This window comes from Mesoplodon densirostris, chromosome 20, assembly GCF_025265405.1.
Source record: "Mesoplodon densirostris isolate mMesDen1 chromosome 20, mMesDen1 primary haplotype, whole genome shotgun sequence".
NCBI classification, from domain to species: Eukaryota; Metazoa; Chordata; class Mammalia; order Artiodactyla; family Ziphiidae; genus Mesoplodon; species Mesoplodon densirostris.
In genome coordinates, this window is record NC_082680.1 from 13,557,082 (window position 1) to 13,574,912 (window position 17,831).

The 17,831-nt window shown below is 36.4% G+C and overlaps 1 protein-coding gene across 5 annotated transcripts in view; it reads left to right on the top strand.

Annotated features, from left to right (window-relative positions):
* Window positions 1–57: 57 nt before the first annotated feature.
* The window catches only part of CFAP96 (cilia and flagella associated protein 96), a 49,167-nt gene continuing 31,393 nt past the window's right edge, over window positions 58–17,831 (top strand). Inside the window, exons 1-8 of one of the 5 annotated variants that reach the window (XM_060085881.1) lie at window positions 58–379; window positions 1,599–1,783; window positions 3,678–3,897; window positions 5,699–5,836; window positions 5,937–6,012; window positions 8,131–8,310; window positions 12,155–12,324; window positions 14,106–14,250. In XM_060085881.1, the coding sequence (XP_059941864.1) occupies window positions 1,684–1,783; window positions 3,678–3,897; window positions 5,699–5,836; window positions 5,937–6,012; window positions 8,131–8,310; window positions 12,155–12,324; window positions 14,106–14,154 (933 nt within the window). In that variant the 5' untranslated portion in view covers window positions 58–379; window positions 1,599–1,683 and the 3' untranslated portion in view covers window positions 14,155–14,250. Of the gene's footprint in view, window positions 380–1,598; window positions 1,784–3,677; window positions 3,898–5,698; window positions 5,837–5,936; window positions 6,013–8,130; window positions 8,311–12,154; window positions 12,325–14,105; window positions 14,251–17,831 lie in introns of those variants that run through there. The other 4 variants (XM_060085883.1, XM_060085882.1, XM_060085884.1 and 1 more) reach the window with 4 other exon arrangements.

Here is a 17,831-nt window from a genome sequence, read left to right on the forward strand (position 1 = left end):
TCTCGCGGATAGATAAAGGGCGGGAAGCAGAAGTCTCCAGTTCGGTAAATTCTGTTGAGTGCGTCATTCGTTTCCTGCAGACACTCTTACGTCTTTCTTGATGCGGATTCGAACCCTCCACGTATCCTCCCGTAGGGTTCGTTCTTGGAATGGATTCTTCCATAGCCGGGGTAACGCGCCGCAATAAACCCTGCGGCGAGCGGAGCGTGCGGAGCAGCCTCGTAGCGAGGTCCAGAGCGGGAAGCGCTCTTGAGGCTATGGCTCGTGTTCTCGGTTACTCCTGCGGCCGACTTAGCCCGGGCTGGAGCTGCGACGCTTTGATCTCGCTAGTCGGATTGGGTGCCCTTCTCAGAGGTGACTTGGTCCTCGCAGACGTCAGGTGTTGTCCTTTAGATACCTACATACTCTGAACCTCCGTTTCCCTAATGGGACATCATTTTCCTCATCACCTCAGCCAGTTTTCTGTCCCTCCTTCACACGCCGCCCCCCTCCCCCACCCCGGCTCTTTATCCGTACCTTTCGAAGGGAACTTGAACTGTTCCACTGTGTTATATTTAATTATGTTTTGTTTACTAAAGTGTAAGCTCGCTACGGGCAGGACCTATGCCTTTTAAAATCTCAGTTTTCCTAACTTCTACCAGCGAGTCCTACTCAGAGGAGGGGTTTGCAAAACGTTAAATAAATGAATGAGTGGTTTTGTAAATGTTGCTCAAGAAGAGTTAAGTAGTGGACAAATTCAAGGCAATAACTCCTTTCCTTGTCTCCCCCTCCTTTTCTTTCTTTCTTTTTTTTTTTTTTTGCGGTACGCGGGCCTCTCACTGTTGTGGCCTCTCCCGTTGCGGAGCACAGGCTCCGGACGCGCAGGCTCAGCGGCCATGGCTCACGGGCCCAGCCGCTCCACGGCATGTGGGATCTTCCCGGACCGGGGCACGAATCCGTGTCCCCTGCATCGGCAGGTGGACTCTCGACCACTGCGCCACCAGGGAAGCCCCATTGTGGATTTTTGTTTTGCTGATCTTTGTTTTTATCTTGCCTAGACAGTTGTCCTCTCTTCCCATCCCCTTTGTGAACAAATTTCACCAGGTGGCACATTTCTTACATACATTTAAACTTGAAAGAATTCAAGAACTATAGGGTAATACCTATGTGTGTGGTGCATTCTGAAAAAGTAAGTTATAAATTTTAATACAAGGGACAATGCAGTATGTTTACATAAAATGATTTAAACTGAAAATGACTGCCTTACGTAATTAAGATCTTTGAACTTCTCAGAAGAAGGATGTTGTTTACACAGTATTTATACCACACTGTACAGTAATAATTTTATTATCTAAGACAGATGAGTGGCAGTGCAACAGATACGCATTTCCTTGTAATTTGTGGATACTTCACCTGGACAGTCAAGGGGAGGGTTTGTGGTGATAATTTTGAATCCCCATTATTCCCCCTCAGCCCCACAAAGTAGATTCTTTCCCCACATGATTTGAGACTGTTGTTTTATGATGTAACAATATGCATGTTAACTCTCAGACTGCAAGTAATTTGGACTGAAATTTAGTAATCACCTTTTCCCTAAACTTTTCCCCTCTATTTTTCAGTGTAGAGTAGGATTTTGCTATAGAAGTAGCCCTCAGGGACCCATTGAAGTTACCTATATAGAGCACAGCACCACAAGAAGCAACCATGCCTGTGGAAGGAGGGAAAACAGATATGGAGAGGATTGGGCTCTTCAGTGAGATGGAATATGTTACCGTTGGTGATAAATATGTGTCACAATTTAATCGTAAGTATATTTGGTTTCCTTTACAGCCTAAGAGTGATGTTTTCTGTATAAAATTTTGGCTTTAACGTTTGTTAAATGATATTTTTTAATGGTCTGTATTTTATGGTCTTAATTTTATAAGAGCAGGAAGCTCATTTTATTGGGCTACCCTACCTTCATATATTCTCCTCATAGGTAATTTTATTTCTTTCCAAGGTGCATGGCAGTTTTCTCCCAGAATATTTTGTTTTTAGCTTTTTTTGTTCCCTTAGATGGGACACTCTGCTATGCAGACAGCATTAACATTTGCATCTGAAAAGGCCATCCATGATCACTTTCTCGAAAAATGAAATGCTAAATGAAAAGCTGAGGGATTTTTAGAAGAGTCATAAATAAAACAATAAGAAAGAATACACTGATATGAAACATCTCCAAGATACACTATTCTGCACCTTGCCTTTTTATTTAATAATGTATGTGGTATGCTAAACATTGAAAATGGAAAAGGATAAATACGAAAATATTCACTGGAACGTGCCTAAACATTCTCTGGAAAGCAAAATTACTATCATGGGTGCCTGTGGGAAAGGAACTGGGTGACGGAATGTGGAAGGAAAATTTATTGTAAAAATATTTATACTATTGAATTTGGAACCATGTGAATATATTATTTCAAAAACCTAAGTTAAATAAAAATCAGTGATACAAATTCACATTTAGATAACCAATTGAATTAAGGGTTATTTGCACTTCAAAAAATTCTTTCACGTTATGGAAGGACTTTACAAATTGAGTTCTCCTAGATGCAAATTACAAAAGAAGTTCTAAATATTCATAAAACCAGCCTTTTAAAAATTATTGGGCGACTAGTACTTCACTGTATACCACAATTTATTTATCTGTTCCCCTGTTGATGGACATTTGTGGTTTTTGATTGTTATGAATAAAGCTGCTGTGAACATTCTTGTTTACGTCTTTTAGTGGATATAGGCACTCGTGTGTCTAGAGTATATACCCAGGAGGGGAATTGTTTCAGTTTGAGTATGAAATACCCTTCCCCTCCAACCTAAAAATACACACTCACTCACACACACACACACACACACACACGCTTATTGACATCTGACACAAATAGTTTCCTAGCATATTCTTTTTTTTTTTTTTTTCTCTTTTTTTTTTTTTTTTTGGTTTGCGGGCCTCTCACTGTTGTGGCCTCTCCCGTTGCGGAGCACAGGCTCCAGATGCGCAGGCTCAGCGGCCATGGCTCTTGGGCCCAGCCGCTCCGTGGCATGTGGGATCTTCCTGGACCGGGGCACGAACCCGTGTCCCCTGCATCGGCAGGCGGACTCTCAACCACTGCGCCACCAGGGAAGCCCCCTAGCATATTCTTACACAGTGTTCCGTAGTGTATAGATGGAGAAGCACTGGATTCAGTGACCTGTAAGGTCTCTTCCAGCTCTCAGATTCAGAGTTTAACAGGACCTCAATCTAATTATTAAAATGTTTTAATGGAAGCCTCTTAGGTTTTGTTTTGTTTTTTTTTGGTACGCGGGCCTCTCACTGCCGTGGCCTCTCCCCTTGCGGAGCACAGGCTCCGGACGCGCAGGCTCAGCGGCCATGGCTCACGGGCCCAGCCGCTCTGCGCCATGTGGGATCTTCCCGGACCGGGGCACGAACCCGAGTCCCCTGCATAGGCAGGCGGACTCCCAACCACTGCGCCACCAGGGAAGCCCTCTTAGTTCTTATTGTCAGTGTAGCCTTTGACACAGACCTTTCAGTAAATGTTTTGAAATAGTGTTTAAGAGCTCAAAACTCACTGGTCCAAATCACATTTTGAAACTTTTCAAAGTCGTTTTTCAAGTCCTTTAATTACTAGTGAGCTCAAAATTGTGATATTCCTAATTTATTTTTAAAGGGCCGTTTAATGAAGCTGCAAGCAAAAACAGACAGATGCTACCTGGGGGATCCAAAGAAATGTCAAATCTCCAGGCAGGTTATTTTGATCCCCATTTTGTAAGGATTTTTGAAGGTGAAGGCTACGTAAACCTGAATCAAGTGAGGAGACGGCATATGATGGAAGAAGCCAAAAAAAATCTAGGCAAAGCGTTCCTTCCTAGTAATGGAGATAAGAAGCCGTAAGTATTTGGGAAAAAGTCTTAAATATTGATATATCTCCTGCATATCTCTCTCTCCTCCATCCTAAATTAAGTTTTGGTTTTTTCGTAGGACTTATTTATGTATGATTCATTTTCAAAAATATGATTCTTAGGTTAAGTTTGTCTTAGATGAAGACAATTATATTGGATGATTTAGGTTGACAGGTAATTTTGATTAAGTAGATTCTCATCACATTAAATTTTTGGTTATCTCTGTCACTATTCTCTATCAGTTTATACTAATGAAGTCAACTAAATAATGAAAATAAGTTCAGTTGAAAACCTTGCAATAGTCAGATTAGGAAGAAAATTGCCTTGGGCCATCATATCTGTGCCCTTGACTATTTTATCTGCTTTTTAAAACTTTAAGAAAAGTGTAAATACAAAATGTGAAATTAGGAGAAATCTTTTTTGGATAAAGAGGATAATTTATCAAAGATACGTTATTTAAAAATCATGCATGAAGATACATGTATGGGGTTTAACAATATTTAAGTTGTGAAAATTGTCAATGTGAGGTTCTTTTTTTCTTTAACCTTTAAATACTTAAGATCGTGTAGTCTATGTGATATCATATAATATAGCTGAGCTTTATAATATGATGGTAATTCACACTCAATAATGTTGACTCTCAGTCTAGAGTTTATGACAGACGAGGATTGGTTGAAAAATAATTTGGGGCTTATTTATGGTTTTGAGATGAGTAAAGCTGCGGTCTTCAAAGTTAAATTATTAAGTTTTTAGTAAGAGTAGAGAATGTCTTCTGTTATTATAGTTTATCTTTTTCCACCTTTTCACACTTTTGAGAGGTTTGAATTATTTATTTTTAAATTTATTTTATTTATTTATTTTTGGCTGTGTTGGGTCTTTGTTGCTGCACACAGGCTTTCTCTAGTTGTGGCGAGCGGGGGCTCCTCTTCGCCGTGGTGCGCGGGCTTCTCATTGCAGTGGCTTTTTGTTGTGGAGTGCGTGCTCGAGGCGCGCGGGCTTTAGTAGTTGTGGCACGTGGGCTCAGTAGTTGTGGCACATGAGCTTCAGTAGTTGTGGCACGTAGGCTTAAGTAGTTGTGGCTCATGGGCTCTAGAGCGCAGGCTCAGTAGTTGTGGTGCACGGGCTTAGTTGCTCCGCGTCATGTGGGATCTTCCCGGACCAGGGCTTGAACCTGTGTCCCCTGCATTGGCAGGAGGATTCTTAACCACTGTGCCTGGAGGGAAGCCCTTACTTATTTTTATTATTACTACTTTTTCTTGGGTTTCTTTGTTTTCTTCTTAGATATAAATTCAGACGTGCATTTATTGGGTCACTACTTCATTTCTTTTTCATGTAATAGATGTATTTTATCCTTTAAATAACTGTTTTGTATTTTTCAGCCTCCCCCACCCTCTGGAACTAATATAATATTGTAAATCAACTATACTTAAATAAAAAATAAATAATTTTAAGAAAACAAAGATTCTATTTGTTGTTATAGTTAACTGAATTAATGTAAACTCTTCTAACTTCCTAGAGATTATTAAGTTTTGTTTATGTAGAACATTTAAAATAGGCATAAAAATTAAAAATATTATCTCAAAATCTGTGACTTTGAAAAATAGGGTAAATTAGATTACAAAATAAGAAGAAAAATTTTTTTCTTACCAAAGTTAGGCAAGTCAGTTCCATTGCATATATTTTGCTCCCCTTTTAATAATATTTTATAAATTATGGTAAAATATGTATAACACAAAATTTGCTATTTTAACTTGCTCCTTTTTGTTTTTGTGGTTAAACTGTATTTAAGATGTGGATTAGGAAGTTACTATGGAACAATAGGTAGACCAGTCCCATTTTTCAGCGCACAATCAAAACCCAAAGAAAAATATGAGCCACCTGGAAAGAATTTGTACACAAACCCAGGAAAGAAAGGAACTGGATATGGGTAAGATATTTTTAATACTTTTGTATCATTTGTTTTGAATTAAAAAAAAATTTAATTTCTGAACCCTGAAGTCATCATCATTATTGTTTTCCTTCTTTAGCTATGCAGATGTTACCATAGGTAAACAGTTTTCACACTCTGCTGATTTCTATGATGCAGCAAAACTAAATGACAAGGTAAAAGAATCTATTTTAACTTTTTCCAACCTTTCTCTTATTTAGTTGACTTAGAGAATTCACTTGTGATCTAATTAGGGTTTGTTTTGTTCTATCTATTTGTATTACTTGGGCAATGGCAGATTGATGTTTATGAATTGTGATAATTTTACCTTTCTGATATTAGATTCCCAGAATGAACTTTAACCCCTGCTATAGTTTACCACGTCTATCCTTTCTCTCTCCAAACCAGCTGTGAGACTTCTGTTAACTTGGCCTGATCAACTATGCTCTATTTTGATTAGAAGAGTCCTAAAAGTATCCTGGTCCTTAGCCGTGTTCCCACCACACCCTAATATATTGTGCCTAAAAAAGTAGTGGTAGTGGGCTTCCCTGGTGGCGCAGTGGTTGAGAATCCGCCTGCTAATGCAGGGGACACGGGTTCGAGCCCTGGTCTGGGAGGATCCCACATGCCGCGGAGCAACTAGGCCCGTGAGCCACAGCTACTGAGCCTGCGCATCTGGAGCCTGTGCTCCGCAACAAGAGAGGCCGCGACGGTGAGAGGCCTGCTCACTGCGATGAAGAGTGGCCCTCGCTTGCCACAACTAGAGAAAGCCCTCGCACAGAAACGAAGACCCAGCACAGCCAAAAAATAAATAAATAATTAATTTAAAAAAATATCCTTACAATCGAGATATTATAAAAAAAAAGAAAGTAGTGGTAGTGCTTTTGGGCTGATCGGGCCATTATGGTGAATGAATGGGATGGAGGAGTGATGGGGAGAAGGGAGGGAGTGGAGAGTAGAGAATGAAAACCTACAGGAGAGAAAGTGAAAGGACGGGAGAAAACGACTCACTTTATTACATGGCAGAAATAAAAACTGAGATGTACTGGCATAAGCCTCTTACACTCACTTTATACAATATTTGACTTACAGTGAAGCATATTCACATTTCTGGAGAGTGCCTACATGTGAAGGAATAGAGGAACCTGTAGAAATTTTGGAACCATATCAACATAATTTAACAATATTGATATAACTTAAAGAATGCTGGTAGTAATGAAAAGTCAAGTTCATTTGGATGTTAAGAAACAGAAATTAAATGGCAACTATTTTATAAGTTTTTAGATTTTTGTTTTTTTAGGCATGCAGTCTTCAATAATTTTGGCTGTGGTGATTTTAAGTGGCAGTGAAATAGAAGGGTAGTAGCCAGTTTTGCAAATGGGCATGTTCAAACCCAGGAAAAGTTTTCTATTAAATTGGGCAGAAACCTTGGTCATTTGAAAATAGGCATCTTTTGTTTCTATGCATGGATTATTCACTTTATATAAAATTCTATGTCAACTACTTTTTATATAGAATAGGAATAATAATGCATAATATTCTGTAGGAAAAATAATACATAATTTATAAATACATACAAGGCAATTTTATCAATGGCTCAGTAATTAGTCTTTCATCCAAAGTGTATGGGTATAAGATACTTTTCTCTCTTTAGAATTCTTACTTTTAGAACTTATAATAAATCAGAAATTTTATGTCCCTGGATTTCCTAAAATACTATTGTAATATAAAAATGTTGTAATGTAAAAAGTAAGTATTCCTTATTCTTAGAAGTAAAAGCTGACATTCTTTTGAAGCCCTATCATATGCCAGGTACTTTGAACACATAATCTCATTTAATCTTTACAACAGCATTAAGGGTGGGGGGAATATTATCATCATTATTTACACTTAAAGAAAATGTGATGGTAAAAAAGTAAGTAATTTTCCCAGTGTCCCTGAGAAATGCTAAAAAGCAGGAAGGAGTTAGGGTTTGAACCAGAGACTGACTTTTTTTTACTGCCTTATATCACCCAGATAGTTGATACAGATTTGTTCAAGTGATAAATAAATCTCTATACATCAAATAAATTTATATCTAAAATGAACAGTCATAGCTGTGCTTATTCATAAGTAAGCATATCTTCTGTATCATAAAAATAGAACATAACAAAGGAATGTTTCAAAAAAGTGAACCCAGCAGTATATATTAAAAAATCTACATGCTTATATGAAAATTTAAAGGTATATTAACTCTACATTACTTCCAGTTTGAGTAATTTTTGCTATATAATTTCAAACTCTTTAATTTACAGAAAGAGAATGAAGAACACCATCGTTTACTTAAAGGGACACCTTTCAAATTAAATCTTTACCCAAGGGAATATTTTGATACCAATCCTTATTTGTTTGAGAAACCTTTACCACCAATTAAAAAAGCAGAGAAGAAAGAAGCACTTGCAAACCCATTTAAGCCCTCTTCTCCTGGTAAAAAGGTAAGTTAAAAATTTTAGAATGAAAAAATATTAAGCATTATAAAGAAACGTTGCTTCTTGCTGTCATATTATTTTATTACCCATGTAAATAATAAACTTTTGTTTATATTCATGCCATGAATCATGAAACTCGTTTTTATGAAATTATGAAAAGTCATAAAACTGGATAGCATAGGGAATAATGAAGCTCTTATAATGAAATAATTATTAACCATTTCGTAACCATTTCAAAAGTATTTTACTTTACAATGAAGTTTCTAAGTGCCTCTCTAGATTTAGGCATAGTTTTTCTCAAAACCATAAAAAGTCAGATCATCTTTAGTTTTTGAAGTGGGGATTAAAATGAACTGTCTCCCTTCTGCTGAGGTTTACAACAAGTGTGAATAAAAATGAAAATGCTTCTAACAGTAAACCTTAGTTTATGCTTTTGTTTTTCTGTGAATTGCCTGTTAATTTTCCTTGCGAATGTTCTATTAGGATATTTGTTTTTTTGATACTGATTTGTAAGATCTTTTCATATATTAAGGATATTGTTTTTTTTTTGTTGTTGTTGTTGTTTTGCGGTACACGGGCCTCTGACTGTTGTGGCCTGTCCTGTTGTGGAGCACAGGCTTCGGATGCACAGGATCAGCGGCCATGGCCCACGGGCCCAGCCGCTCCGTGGCATGTGGGATCTTCCCGTACCGGGGCACGAACCCGTGTCCCCTGCATCGGCAGGCGGACTCTCAACCACTGCGCCACCAGGGAAGCCCAAGGATATTGTTTTATCATTTGTTTTTAAAATAATTTTTCTAGTCTGGTAAATCTTTGACTTTGGTTATAGTGTTTTGTGCTATTCAGAAATTTAATAATTTGATGTAGTCAAATTTATCAGTCCTTTGTGCTGAGTTTATGTCATTCTCAGAATGACTTTTCTTCCCAGCAGTATTAGAAAAATATGCATTCCTGATTTCTTTTACTGAAATGTATTTTGGTGTAAAGAGCAAGGTAAGGATCCAGCTTTTATCTTTTTCAAAATTCAGTTTTAAGGGCAGAAGGAAGCTTTGTGGGAGGACACGTTCTGTGCCTTGACTCTCGTTGTGGTTTCAAGCGTGTATACATCTGTCAAAGCTCATAGAATTGTAAACTTAAAATGGGTGCAGTATATTATACTTAAATTAGATTTACGTAAAACTGATTTTGAAAAAATTCAGTTGTTCCTGATCTCACCGATAGGATAATTAGCACCCCTGCTTTGAAATGCCACCCTTATCAAATCAAAATTCCCACTTTTTAGGTTTTTTTTTTCCTGAATTTTCATGTAATTTGATTGATGTTTATTTCTGCCAGTTCCAAACTACTTTTAATTATTTTTGCATTTTAATATTGGGTGGGTCTAGTCTCTTCTTACTCTTTAAAAAAGTTATATGGCTGTTTTCCAATATTTATTATTTAGAACTTTGGAATTATTTTGTAAAGTGCTGGGGAAAAAAAGACCTTTGGTATTTTGCTCTAAAATTAGATCTTTAGATTTTTGCTTGTATTAGCATATTTATATTTTGAATCTTCTGATCTAGAATTCAGCTACTTACAAAAACCTTTATTTGTCTTGTAGATTTTAATATTTTACTTCATGTAGATTTATCTACTTATATTTATTCCTACTTATTTTAAGGTCCTGGTCAATGCTTTTTTCTCCCATCAATCCACTTACATTATTTGTTCTTATTAAAACATCTGATTTTTTAAAATAACTGGCCACTTCATTAAAGTTTCTTATGTCCTAATGGGTATTCTGTTGATTCTCTTTGGATCTTTAGATATATGATTATATATCTGCAAATAATTTTGGTCCTTCCTTTCTAATATTTATATCTCTTATGTCATGCTCATTCCAATATTTGGATATGTAATGGGGTTCATGGGAATTCCTCCAGTGTTCATTTTTATAGATACCAAAAATAAGAATAAATCAAGAATGTATGTAGAATTATACTGAATGTTTTGGTGTAATCTGTTTAGACCATCTTTTTTTTCTCCATTGACTTGTTATGAGTAACAGTAATAGATTTCTTGGAATGATTCCCACTTGACTGTGTTGTATTAATCTTTAAGTGTAACATTGTGTTTTATTTGTTAATATTAAGTATTTTCACATCAGTAATTTTAAGGGTTGTGACTGGTCTGTAATTTTATTTTTATATGCCTTGTTCTATTTTGGTATAAGTGGATGCTAGCATCTTAAAATAATCAGGAGATTTCCTTCTTTTTCTATGTTCTGTAAGAGTTTAATAGCACCAGAAATATCTGTTCCTTGAAAGCTTGAAAGAATTCTCATAGGAGATGTTCTGGGCTTAACGTCTTGCATGATGCCCATCTGTTTTCCGTAGGTGGTCTCTCTCTTTTTGAGTCACTTTTGACAATATTTTCTTCAAAAATCATTCATTTCATCCAGATTTTCAAATTTATTAACATAGAGATGTACAAAAATACTATCTTACAGTTTTTGATATTCCATATATGTACAGGTTTCTTCCACCCATTTCTCAATCTTAATTATAATATAGACTTACCTATTTATTTTTTAAGTATCATCTGGTGGGTTGGTTTATTTACCATATATATTTTTACATTTTCAATTCATCTGTTTTGCTTTTACATTAATTAATTAATTTATTTAATTTTCTTAAGATTCCTTATTATTTGTTGCTCTTAAAAATAATCCATGTGTCTCTATCTGGAAAACTTGAAAAATTACAACCATATCTTTCAAACGAATCAAGTTTTCATGTATATCTGACTTAGACACTGTAAGAGAAAGGATGCCTAATTAAATGGGTTATTGTGATTGTATAGAGTTTTCTTGGTGACCATATATAATATAATAAAAATCCTGTTAGTAAGTAAGTTTAAAAGGTCAAAGCAAATGTTTTGTGTATAGCTTAAAAAATATTTTGATTGACTTCTCAATAGATTACAAGAAAAGTACAGTATATGGTACAGTATCCATGGGGGATTGGTTTCAGGACTCCCCCTGCCCCCCCCCTCTCAGGATACCAAAATTTGAGGAAGCTCAGGTCCCTTATATAAAATGGCGTAGTATTTACATGTAACCTTTGCACATCCTCCTGTATACTTTAAATCATCTTTAGATTACTTATATCTAATACAATGTAATGCTATGTAAAGCACATGTCAAGTTCAAGTTTTTCTCTTTGGAACTTTCTGGAGTTCTTTTTAAATATTTTCGATCTGAGGTTGGTTGAATCTGAGGATGCAGAACTTGTGGATACGGAGGACTGACTGTGGATTACGTTTTCCTCTCTCTTTTTCTATGTGCTCTTCCTTTATTTTTATCAAAAAAAAAGTTTTTATTTTTAGTATCTTCCCCATCATTTACTGACATTTAGTGAACTCATGTCGTGCCAGGCTCCCTGTTGGACAGACCTTACCCTTGGCCTCTTCTCTCATCTTCTGGTTCTGAGGCCTAACTCCTTTCTCTGTCAGAATACATGTGACCTAGGTCTCATTCCCTCAGTAATGGGCTCACCTCCTATGTAGATGATAGCCTGATCTGATAAATTCTCACTAAAATATTAACTGTTGGCAACAGTTTAGAATATTACCTTCTTATAAATATTTGCATTTTAATAGAGAACTTTTGGAATTACAGTGTCTTAACCCCATAGAATTGGTGGTAGGGAGACGCTTTGGTGATATTTGAATTAAACAGTATAGACAATTTTCTTTAAATGTAAAACCAACTCCATGTACAATACACAAATATGTACGAACTTCTTCAAATCTAATTTTGTTAGAAGCATTTTTACAAAACCACATTAAAATGTCTCATTTTTATTTGTAGGCTGGTGGAATGAAGGCAGGAACATTTGATTCTTACCCTTCACATTCTGCTGACCCTTATGGGGTTAAATTGACAAGCCATATTTCCAGCAAAGGTGCTAAGGTTTTCCATCCACCAGGTGGACCAAAAAGCAGACCAACTGAAAGTATAATGACTTTGAATGTCAAAAGGTAGTAATGTTACATTTAGCCCATAAACCAAGACAAATTATTTTCAGCTTTTAGATTTCTTCAAAATAATGTCTTTTATTTATACATACTTTAAAACATGACAAATTTGGGTGACTTTAGAAATCTCAGCTTCTTTCGTATACCTGCAGAAGTTCTTTCCCATCTTCTGAAATTCCCAATTCAAAAAGCTTAATTTATCTGTACCAAACTATTCTGTTCATAATTTTTAAAGCAAATCTATATAGCACCTTATTTTGAGTCATTTGAGACTTTAGATATATACAGTTCAGTTAGCAGTACATGTTAACATTGTCTGTTTCTCAGTCTTTTGACCCTTGTTAAATTATTATCTCTATATGGGCCCCAGGCTCTCAGTAATTGTGTGGAATCCTAATGACACTTATTCTGTTCTTAACTTTCAAATAACCTATGAAAGCAGGAAATATTGTGATTAATTAAAAATGCTTCGAGGAAAAGTATATGTATATTATTAATGTATCATGGAACTTCAATTTTACCTAGATTTTGAGCACTCTCAAAACTGAAAAGAAGTTCTTAGAAGTTCAGAGTGTAATTTAGAATAGGACAATCCATCATTCTTTTGGTGTGTGTGCAAGATCATAAATAACTGAAGAATTCATTTGATTACCTTTCCACCTATTCATTGGAAAACTTTTAATGCCAATTTAAAACTAACTTACATATTTCTAACTTCAGTGTAATCATAGAATGGATTAGGTAAAGGACATCAAATTCATATTCTTTACTTTTGTAAAAGCAGTAGTACATCTTCATCACTTGTGGACAGTGATTATAATACCAACATCATTATTATGTCACAAAAGTAAGACCTGCCCTTCATTATTTATGTAATTTGACTGTTGTCTATAGGAATAATATTCTTTGTGGGCTAGTTGGTAGATGATTGGTCTGGGAAACAAAGATATGGAGCCTTTTTTCCATGTGTTTGGACCTTTATCCTTTGGCAAGTTACCTATCAGTACTCTGGCCAACTTTAGTTATACAATAGAACTGACAGTAAAATTGGAATTTTCCTCACAACACTCACCCTCAAATAGATGGAATTCTTTTGGTGCAGGGTGGTTTCAGGTTTTCTGGCTATCCAGAGGACATATCCAAGAAAGCTTTATGATGCCCTAGCATATATGTTTAGAGCAGAGTAAAGAAAAAAGTAACTGATTGTTCTTTGGGAAAATCAGAAGTTTATCTTTTGTTGAGTAATTTTGAGTTTATTCAATCCCTCTTTTTTTACATGATCACAAATATTATCCTAAATCAAGTTTTAGCTTCTTTTATCCTAATTTTAAAACTAATAAACCTTTGGGCAATAGCATTTAAAATTGGTATCATAAACCAGTTATTCCCTCTTAAGTTACATTTTTTTTTTCTTTTTTTTTTTGCGGTATGCGGGCCTCTCACTGCTGTGGCCTCTCCCGTTGCGGAGCACAGGCTCCGGATGCGCAGGCCCAGAGGCCATGGCTCACGGGCCCAGCCGCTCCGCAGCACATGGGATCCTCCCAGATCGGGGCACGAACCCGTGTCCCCTGCATCGGCAGGCGGACTCTCAACCACTGCGCCACCAGGGAGGCCCTTAAGTTACATTTTAAAAGTATATCTGACATACAAAGTGAAGCTTTTTATTTGGTGAGAAAATTTGGTTTCAGATTGGTAATTTTTTGTTGCAAAATGTTTTTACAATAATAAACAGATGTATTACCTGCACCTATAAAATTAAATGTGCGTTTGTTTTCCAATTTTAGGGCACTAAATATGAAGAACTACAAGACTGCTTCAGTACAGTCCTATTAGCATCTGGAAGACAAATAGCCTTATAGGTCCTGACAACCAAAAATTCATTATCAAGTGCTCATTATTTGAAAAAATATAAGATATTGTGGAACAAATAGCTCCAGCATTAAAAGAAATTTAGGGCTGTGACTCTAATACTCTTCCATCTTTTAGTACTATTACATAATAAATAAATAGTATTTGTTAATAATTTAACATATGCTTGCTGATCTGTGTTTAGATCTGTGTTTCTGAGGAGATGTTTAGGAATGTTTAGAAATGTTATAAAATCTTGAAGTGTAGTCTGTCATTTGAAATATTTTGCTCCTAACGTTAAAAAATTGCAGGGTTGGAGGGTAGGGGTGGAAATGGGGGCTGGAGGGGTAGAACATGCACAGTGAATTCTTAATTTGCTGTTCCTTCTTGGAGGTATTTGAAGGTTGCGTTGATAGTTATCCTAGTGTCATAGCCCGTTCAAGCATTCTTAACATCAAAGAGAAGTATTGATCCAGTCATATTGCATAGATTCATGTATACACACATTATATAGTGAGGCAGATAGCTCAATTTATGTGGTATCGTGCCTTCTATTTGTGGCCTATGTAGAGCATCAGATCAGCCACTGGCAGCCTCAGGATGAGCAGGGGGAAGGGAGAGTGGGGATGTACTTGAAGTTCAGTATCTTACAAAAAATGGCCAGGTTCCAAGATAGGTGCAGTTGGTCTTTGGTGTCCTCTCACGTTCCTCGGTAGCTGCTCAGAGCTGCCTCTCTCGTACCTGCCTCTCTAGGTCTTACCCTCTCCTTCCCAAGTTCTCTCTTCACTCGTCCTACCACTTAAAAATATCTGTTCTTAAAAGATAGGATTTAAATACATTACTGTAATTCATAGTGAGGTCTCTCTCAATAGTCCTCATTCAGTTGGGGCAGGGTGGCGGTGGTATTTAAAAAGAGAAATTTACAATATCTGTTAATATAATGTATTGCGGGAATTATTTTTGATCCGTGGTTTTTTCTTAGTACTTGTCTCTCTGCCATTCTAGACCTGTCACAGCTGAAAACCAGAATATATAGGGGTGGCAGTAGTCTCCTTCTGGACCCACTTTTTTTTCAGTGGGGGGAAACCATGTCAATCCAGATCCACACCTGGCTTTTAAAGGGATTGCAGATGGTACAGAGAGTTTTTAATGTTGTCAAAAATCTGTTTTTATTTCCATGCCTCATAACCGTTTACTTTTTTCTAAAAGAAAATATTTTTTAAAAGATTTTTTTAAAAGACTTAAACTTTTCTAAAATATTTAAAAATTTTGTTTCCTATCCAAAGGACAGTGTGGAATGAAGACCTTGAAGACATTGTCAGGGGTATAATGAGACTCAAAGGGGAATACATTTGTCTTCAGAATAGCAAAGGTTTTGCCAGGTGGACAAAACTGAATAAAAACTCATTTAGTTGCATATTGATAAATGTTACCAAACAAGCTTTATAAGTATATGCATTATTTTGAGGAAGAGGTTTATATATTCAGATTTTATTAAAATCTAAATAATTGCTCATTTTCACCTCTGCCTTTTGTTAGCTATTTATTTCATTAATGTGCCTCTCATAACAATGCACACTTCATATAATTAATTCATAGATGCAAATACTAATCGAATGCCTGCTGAAGGGTGTAAGAAGCAGTGTGACAGTTGACAGAGCTTATCTAGAGTTTACATAAATATATTGTGTCAAATAGAGAAACCAGTAATAGGAATAGTGAAGCCTATAGAAAAGTTAAGATCTTTGAAATGATCAGAAATAGAGGAACGTTAATTAAAAAAAAAAAATTAGGGGCTTCCCTGGTGGCGCAGTGGTTGAGAGTACACCTGCCGCTGCAGGGGACACGGGTTCGTGCCCCGGTCCAGGAGAATCCCACATGCCACGGAGCGGCTAGGCCCGTGAGCCATGGCTTCTGAGCCTGTGCGTCCGGAGCCTGTGCTCCGCAATGGGAGAGGCCCGTGTACCGCATAAAAAAAAAAAAAAAAAATAGAGGAACACATACAAATTTGATTTGAGGGGCACAAACTATTTACGATGCCCATTGTTTTCTTACAATTAGTGTCTCTCCTTTTAGTTTTGAAAATATAACAATACAATACAACATTAGGTGGTTTCCTGTAAAACAACTTTTTTCCCCAGAGTCAGATGTGAAGAGTTAACATTAATGGACACTGGTGTCCTGTCTCTTGACAACTCAGGCGTCTAGTTATCTACTGCCCATTAGGATGCCTGTATGACTTGAGTGGTTTTCTGCATCCACCATCAGAGAATAAGGGAAGAAATAATATGCTTGCTTAGTAGTTGTTAATCTCTGTTATGAACCATCCAACCACACCTATTTAAGGCTCAAAGTTGAAACAAAGATTAAGGATGTTAACCTGATCATGGAGGAAATGCTTAACTTTGAGAGAGACTTAGATCAATAAGAAGCTCCAACAGGAACTGGAGGGAATGTTAAGCAGTAGCATAGTGTATTTTTGGAAACCTTACCTTGCTTCTTCAGAGATTGCTTGCTCCTTTTGTATGTTAATATTGTGGACTGTGTATTAATAATAAGCCAGGCTCAACCTCTGACTAGCTGGGTAAATTGGAGCAATTTAATTAAGCTTTAAACCGTATCTCCAGCTTACAACATTATCCTGAATCAGAGTTCTATTTATAACTGCCTACAAGACGTCTTTTCTCTTTTTAAAATGATCTCCTAGAGAGCTCAAATATAATGCTTCCAAAATGAAATCTATCATTTTTACCTCTTAAATTAGCTCCTCATTAATTATTCCCTCTCTCGGTAAATTGTGCTTCCAGATATCATGTAACTTAAAACAAATCTTGAAATTATTCAGAAATCATCTCCCTTTACCATCCAATCCACTACTTCACTAAGTTAAAAACCCTTTAGTGGATTCCCATTATCCTTAAGCTAAAGGCAAAATCTATATGAGTTAAAAGGCTCTTCAAGACTTGACTCATTTCTTTTCCTTTATTTCTTGTTACACTTCTTTGCTCTTTTCATTCTACCTAGGGTAGATTTATTTCACTTTTTATAATGACAGACGTGCTGTCCCTTGCCTGGGAGGGATTTGTCCACTTTCTATAGCTTGGAACCTTTCCCACCATCCATCATCTTCTTACCTTACTAACTCCAATTTGTAGACTTTCAGATCTCTTCTAAAACTGTTTCTTCCTTAAGTAAGGCCTTCCTGATCTTTGAGAGGAGGTTAGATCCCCTTGTTAAGTATTCAAATAACACCTTCTAACTTCACATTTATAATATTTATTAGCCTGTATCTTCTGTGATATTATAAGTACTATAAAACCATATCTATTTTGTTTATGGTTATTAGCACCTAGCATAGCACTTGACACGTTTTGTAGGCACTCAGTAAATATTTGTTGATTGAATGAATGAATATACTATAGTGGCCATATTTAATCATCTTTCCCCTTCACCTTGAATTATTTGTAATTCCTTGAAAGTGACATGTTGTTCTGAGCTATTATGATGGCTCACATGCTTTTCCTTTCCTGGAATACCCTATGCCTTTCATTGTCTTGCTAGCTTCCCAATTATTACTCAAAACTGAGATCAATACATAATAAAAAACCAAAGCTGCATAAACAAGATGAGAAGACAACCCTCGGAATGGGAGAAAATATTTG